The sequence below is a fragment of the Aplysia californica genome, unplaced genomic scaffold (assembly GCF_000002075.1).
Source record: "Aplysia californica isolate F4 #8 unplaced genomic scaffold, AplCal3.0 scaffold00024, whole genome shotgun sequence".
NCBI lineage: Eukaryota > Metazoa > Mollusca > Gastropoda > Aplysiida > Aplysiidae > Aplysia > Aplysia californica.
In genome coordinates this window covers 2,165,000-2,172,499 of record NW_004797294.1, presented here as the reverse complement: position 1 = coordinate 2,172,499, position 7,500 = coordinate 2,165,000, and the positions used below count along the sequence as shown (strand labels likewise).

Genomic DNA, 7,500 nt, shown 5'->3' with positions numbered 1-7,500 from the left:
ATTTGAAATTTGACAGGAAAAAAGGAGCAAAGAATACATGCAGGAAAAAAATCACAACAGAAGTCAGAATATCGGTAGTTTCTTTAGACTTTATTTTCATCAACAAATCTGTATGAGTCAGCCGACAGACATACTGTTTGCAGCAGCTTTTTTGTATGTTTTTTTTCTTTCTTTCTTTCTTTTCATCACATTTGTACAATTTAAAAAAGAAAAGCAACAAAACTTTTACATCCAGGCACTCATTCAGATAAAATAAAAAACAAATGGCATTAAAAACAGTAGATCCCAACCACACAGAAGGGTTGAGTTTTAAAAATTCGAGCATCAACATCAAAGCAGTCACATACACTACAGATAATTCCCCCACACAGACTGTCATGACAACTAAAAATGTAGAAATTACACAAGACTCGGAGAGAGACACAACTTGAAATAAAAGGACAAAGTGTGAATGGTTCACAATACACAGTGCCCCTAAAGTCATAGTCATACAGTCTAGCACACACACACATAGAGCGAAATCAGCGGAAGGTGGAAATCTTTTCGTTATGTACGAGTTTTAAGTACAGTATAACACGGATAGGTCGAACACAGAGGACTCGAAATCACGCATCCGTCAACTGTGCTTGCGGTCCCATTTTTAAAATTCTTTCTTCTTTATCTTTGTAAGATATCCCTCGAACAACAGAGGCCAGTCCCGACAAATTCGAACTATCCATGTTATACAGTACTGTACAAAGAATTTATTCACATGTAAGAAAAAAATTCAGACCCTGAAAATCTGTTCGCTTTGTGTGTGCTAGACTGCAGCTAATCAGAATCCTTACAAATATGTCCAGACTTTACGGACACCATATAGATATGTGGCCTAGCTTGATGCCCATACAGATGTGTAAGTGAAGATATGGGCGCATACTGCAAGACAACAGTCCTAGGACATTGTACCGAACAGTTCTAGCTTACAATCTAAAAAATTGTAACAGTAGTAACACTACACGACCCAAGCTCACAATCTAAGAAACACCTCCACAAAAGTAGCCACTAAAACAGTAAAAGCAGAAGGCCTTTTCTAAGGCAAAAAGCCACACAATTTTGTATTTCTAAAACACACTACATCATGATCATGTACCTTCTCTTCCATCAGCGATCGCAGAGAGCAACGTATTCTGTACATGATAAGACCAAACAAGTGTATGTATAAATGCTATAAAAATTGCTCGGTTTAAAAAATGTAAAAAGCACGCGTGGCAAGCCACACCTATAGTATAAAAAGAAGTAGAAGCTCTGTACAGGGGAAAAAAATTGTCCTCACACATCGGAGAAGCACGTGACACGAGACAACTGTTCCGATGTACTAAGCCAAAAAATTTTTACTTGAAAAAAAAAAGTTTCTTACTGTGGAATCCATTGCATGCGGTCAAGAAATATTTTGTCGGACTTGAAATTCTAAACATGAAGAAAAAAGATCCAGACAAAATTCTTAATTAAATAATATAAGGAGCAATCGTTAAAAGAATGCCACTCTTCTCTCGCTCCTGAAAAATTGTGCCGTTTTGGCATAGTACATTTGAACAGTTTGCTGACGACACGAAAAAGCAAATGTTTAAAAACACAAGAACATACCCCCCCCCCCTAAAAACAAACAAACAACAACACCGAATTGCAAACTCGCCCAAGGGTGATCCAGTCACCAGCTAGCGGTAACATTAGGGTAAGAATAAGACAAACCAGTGACACAAGATTTGGGACCTTATGTAATACGAGAGAGAGAGAGACAAGCTTATGCTCTCTGTAAACTAAAGCAAACCACCTCTGACAGCATTTTTTTCTTCTGTTATTACGCAGTTAGTCCACAACAGAGGTTCTTAACCTAAGTTCGATCGAACCATGGAGGTTTGGTGAGTCAGGGTTTTAAGTAAGGTGACGGTCAACATGTGTGTGTGTTTGTGTGTGTGGGTTCCCGCTCTGTTCACCCCACTTGAAGGGTTCGGTGAAAGAACACAATACAATATATGGGAACTCGCAAAGTTCAGTACCGGTACATAATGTACCTCCAACAAGGTTAAGAAGAACCACTGATCCACAGAGTAAAAGCCTGCTCACTCCATATATTAACAAGGTCCTTGAACACAGCTGGTGGGGTGGTGGGGTGGGTGTGATGGGCTGGGTGGCACCACTTCACAGTAGCAGCAAGCCCAGAAATACTGAGCACGCGTCAAAAACATGGCAGTGAATAAATTAAACAGACAAGTAGTGTGTCTGCCAGCAAGAGATCAAAACCTCTACACGTGTAGTACGCTACAACGGAAGTTCCAACATCTGAAAGTGTCAGGGATAACGCAATTAAACAAACACTCCTTTAAAAAAAAAATCATTCGGACATTTTATAACGAAACAAAAATTTCTTCCCCTTTATGTAGATGTTTTAAGCTCCCATCAACACAATTTTGATCATTTAGGTGGCGGGCTACTTCTACTGTACGAAGGTAAATCCTCCTAAGTCTTAATCATTTAAATAAATTGTGTTGATGGGGGTTAAAAACAGAAAAGGGAGACAAAAAATTTAGCTAACGAGTAGTTTCGTTAAGTAATTGAAGTAAATCATCAAACGGTGCTTTAAAATACTAATATACAAGCAAGATCCAAAGACACATGTACACAGTCACATATTATGAATACATCAGCTAGTTCTCAAGAAAAGAGAAAAGTTTCATGGTCAGTACAAGGGAAAGAGAAAATGGGAAAACCAGAGAGAATTTGCTCGTCTGAGGAAATTGGCATCTCTGCTTGTCTGACTTGTCACATGAGAGGAGGTCAGACAGTGACGAGAGAGAAGTCCCACCATCAAATCGCCAGGGAGAAGTCCCACCATCAAATCTAAACTTTTGTCAAACAGGAAAACTTCATGCAGAGCAACGCGGCGAAATCAGTCGCTTGTTACACTCAGCTGTTTCCACATATCGGGAAAAACCCCCCAAAAAAACCAAAGCAAGCAAAAAAAACCATGGGTTTTCTCAACACTTCAAGTTTTTAACTCGCCAACAGTAACCGTAAAAGCAAGCAGACCCCCAATCGTTTCCCTCGGTACAAGTCACGTACCAAAGCTGATGAAGCAAGCTCGTCCCAGTCCCATCTCAATGGATCACAGACAACATAAGCCTCACTGAAGAGAGAGCTCAGTGAAGACCATTTTGAAATAGTTAAACATCCGGCACTCAAATCAAACATCCTTACTTCTCATCGACTTATAAATAAAATCTGTCCGGTCCGCAACACCACAATTAAGTGGAATAAGACTCGGTGCCCTGACACGGAAAGAATGGTAATTACAGCTGTGGGATCTCTACATATTTTATGTAACATCCATCTCAGTCACGACGGAGCCAAGGGTTGTTTCGTCGGTTTTTAAAAAAATTTCCCCACATGACCTAATTTTTTTAAAAAGCCGTTAACCCACTGTCCACATTTCTCATTACGATCACCCGAACATCTGCCACTTCAACGTGTATTTTTTAAAAATCACAGCAACATAACCAAATGATAATTAGTCACGAATAGTGTGGATATAACGCGGCCATAAAAAAGAAATTTCCAACTAGGAAACCACCAGGGCTGTGGCAAAGGTAGACAGCAATTGGAACAAAACTTTAGACTAAACCATATGTCGCGTGGGTGGACAGGGAGGTAAGGGACTAGGTTGTTTGTTTAGAAGCAAACCACACCAGAGCACCCGCCAACCACCCACAATTATTTTGCCATGAAGTCACAAAGTCAGACAGCTAGATAGGCAAACCATTCCAAATAAATACTTCAAATTTTCAAACCCAATGTTTACATGAAGCTACCATCAATTCAGAAACCTGTCAGGTATTTACCGTACATCCACGCATTGCAAGCACTAAGGAATATATACAGTCGAACGAACCTGCTTTAAGTCTAAAACAATCAACTCTGCAAACAACTACTTCTCACTTCTTCCTTCACAGCATAACGACACTGGCTAAGACATCCACCTGTCAAAAACACCACTTTCTTTCTCGACAATGGGTGGCTGTCTTAGTCAATTTCAACAGTACTTAAAATCCATTATATTAGAGTCTACCATCCATGAATTCAGTAACATATCATCATGTACATACATACATACAAAGGCACTGCACACACTACAGTATTTACATCATGTAATACACACAACACACTCATCCGACATCACATCCCATAAACATCCTCCATCTACTCCACAGAACAGACTTCAAGATATCATAAAAACAAATGAAACCCACAGGGGGAAAAACTGGTGAGGTCCAAACAATACGCTCCTTTCTTCAAACCCCCCATTGTGCAACACAATAACGAGATAAAAAGAAAAAACCTGGTGAAAAGAACCAGTAAGTGAATATTTCATTCCACAGCAGAAAACAAAAACTTCACAAGAAAGAAACTTGGAAGTCTCTGGATTAAAAATTTTCTGACGGTAGGAAAACATGACGTCACCAGTCTTTCCCCATGCAGTCTTCAAATGGTGAGCAAAATTGAAAAATCCAAGCAAAATGGAATCACGACAAAATCTAATACCATCTCATACATTACATAGCATACATCTAAGCTTTGGTCACCGAATGCAAATTAAATAATCATCAAGTAGCGTAGAGTTGTCATAGAGATGCTTACTGCTGCCTTCATGACGGGAATATAACAACACAACTCAAGTGAAGGATCACACGATAATCCTGTAAGACATGAGTCATTCATTAAGACCATTCAGCAACCTGCACAACAAAATATCTGCATCAGCTGATCATAACCTTCAAAGAATGTACTCATCAGAGTAAGAAGAATACAGACTCAAAATTTACAGATCATATTGTCCTATACCTCTTGTATCAAGAAGACTTTTTATACTATAATTGCAACAATGCAACGAACATGTAAGTGCCAGAAGTCTGTCAAAATACAGACAATATGTTTTAGGAACTCTGATTTATCCAGAAACTTGGAACCTCTGATAAAAATCATTCTATTAGTATCAGTGTAACAAGGATAGAACACAAATTCTACACACTTATCAGGACAGTGGTAAGCTTTGACTTAAACAGAAAAAAAAACCCTTGCAATAGAAAGTCGGAAATTCTGCAGAAGATCGAAGCCTGTCACTTCTGCCAAAGATGAGAAAATAAAAAAGTAAAAGGACAACAGTGGCAGTGCACAGAACAAAAGCAAAATGTCCTCAAACTGTCGGCCGACATAAGACAGGTTTTCTGACAAACTTGCGACACCAGAATATATCCCACGAAGACAACTTGCTGCACTAAAATCTCTGAAGTCTGAAGCCCATTCAAAGTAAAATTGTAATACAAAAAGCCTCCACAATGGCTTTGGTGCCCATGCCTTAAAAAAACAAACAACAAAACAAGCAATCTTCCACTCAATGTTTTAAAACTATAATGACAATAAATCTTAAAAGACGTATAGTGTCTATGGCTTTGGTGCCTATGCCTTAAAAAAATCAAACCAATCTTCCACAATGTTTTAAAACTATAACGATAAATTATGTTAAAAGACTAGTGTCTGATAGCTTACACAAGCTGCATCAAAACTACAACGCAACATTTCTAGACCCAATCCCACCCATCGTCAGCCTCATTCCACGAACGCTTATGCCATTTTTTTAAGCTCCGAGAAAATTTATGAAAAAGAGAATACATAAATCTGAACTATAACTGATTAGACACTATAGTTATTTTTCAATTAGACACTACAGTTATTTTTCAATCATAAACTTGCGGGGGGGGGGGACGCGCGCAAACAATGAAAGTATAATGCAAGGTAGGTGGCCCTTGATGTCTTTAATCGAATAACAGCTTTCATCTGGGGAACCCCCCCCCCCCCCCCCCCCATATTTTGTGATTTGAGCAATTGTGGAACAACGCAGACGATATCATGATCTATCAAAGTTCCCTTTACTCCGACAAAGAGAATGTCACGACTATTTACAGTTGCTGGAATGTGTGGAATGTGCAACAAAGGACCCAACAAGAACAAGAGAGAGGTGGAGAACGAGAGAGCACAAAGAACCAATCCCTGACACAATGTAGTCCCACCAAAACAGCCCCCCCCCCCACACGTACATGATATGTTAGCTTTAAATGAGCAGAAGAAATGGGGAGACCTTTCAACCAATGAGCTACGTTCTTCAGTAAAAGGTTTTGAGGTGAGAGAAAAGTACCCCCCCCCCCCCTCACAGTTCCCTGTTTCTGAGAGAAGATACACTGGTTTCAGCGTGGTGTATGTAATCGTACCGTTATGGACACTGAGCAAAGACAACCCTTGATGCAAACAAAGCCAAGGAACATCCTCTTTCTTCTCACCCAGCAGCAAACAAGTCAACAGGCAGTCGAAATAAACACACTTCACCAGCTGTATGTGTATTCCTTACAGTTGAGCAAGCCAAACAATACATTATCAAGGTCGCCGGAGACGTCAGAGGTCGGCGGCGGGTCATCGGGCAGTCAGGTGTAGAGCGGTCTGCGGGGAGAGGAGACGCCGAACAAGTTGGCCTTGACAGAGGCCGGGGACGGAGCTCCCGACTGACCCTGGCTGTGTAGGAAGCTGGGGTAGAGGGGCTGGACGGACGTATTGTACATGCCTGGGGGGGGGAGGAGAGAGAGGATGATTGTGATAACTTGTGTGTGTGTGTATTTATTTATTATAGTAGAGGGTTTTACGGTGCTCGCAACTGCATACGGTCATATGAGCGCCAAGGGGTGGGTGTCAATAGAGAAGTCTTTACAGGGAATCAGACTTACCCTGCTCACCTCTCTAGCTTCAACAGCACAAGGTCTGCTTCAACTATCAAGGAAGGCACCCCGGAAATAGTGGGTCACAAGAGTGACAAACATATAAAAGAAGTAGAGGAAAGTGACAATAGTAAGGAGTAGGAAAGAAAAAGCAGCAATTCTCTGTTGTAGATCAGGCACAGTTATGAGCTTGACATGAATCAGTCCATTTACAATTCTACTGTGCTTGAACGAGAAATGTCCCCCCTCTGGGAATGGCCTAAAGACACTACAGTCAGTGGCACTGCCCCGGGGAGAATTGTGTGTGTGTGTGTGCGAGCGTGTGTGTGTGTGTGTGTGTAGGAAGCTGTGGTAGAGGGGCTGGACGGATGTATTGTACATGCCTGGGAGGGGGAGAGAGAGGATGATAGTGATAACTTGTGAGTGAATGTGTGTGTGTGTGTGTGTGTGTAGGAAGCTGGGGTAAAGGGGCTCGACGGACAAATTGTACATGCTTGAGAGAGAGGGGGGGCAGAGAATGAGGACGATTGTCATTTGTGTGTGTGTGTGTGTGCATGTAGGAAGCTGGGGTAGAGGGGCTGGACGGAGGTGTTGTACATGCCAGGGGGGAGGAGAGAGAGGACGATTGTGATAACTTGTGTGTGTGTGCTGGGATATAGGGGCTGGATGGAGGAATGGATGAGAGTGAGGATGATTGTCACAA

At 41.1% G+C, this 7,500-nt stretch overlaps 1 protein-coding gene across 2 annotated transcripts in view; it reads right to left on the bottom strand.

The window, feature by feature from the left end:
- Positions 1–6,242: 6,242 nt before the first annotated feature.
- Positions 6,243–7,500, bottom strand: part of LOC101858909 (forkhead box protein N4) — a gene marked incomplete at its 3' end in the record, with an annotated part of 14,766 nt that continues 13,508 nt past the window's right edge. For both annotated transcript variants that reach the window (XM_013088844.2, XM_005090983.3), the window contains 1 exon segment: positions 6,243–6,646. In XM_013088844.2, coding sequence (XP_012944298.1) covers positions 6,510–6,646 — 137 coding nt within the window.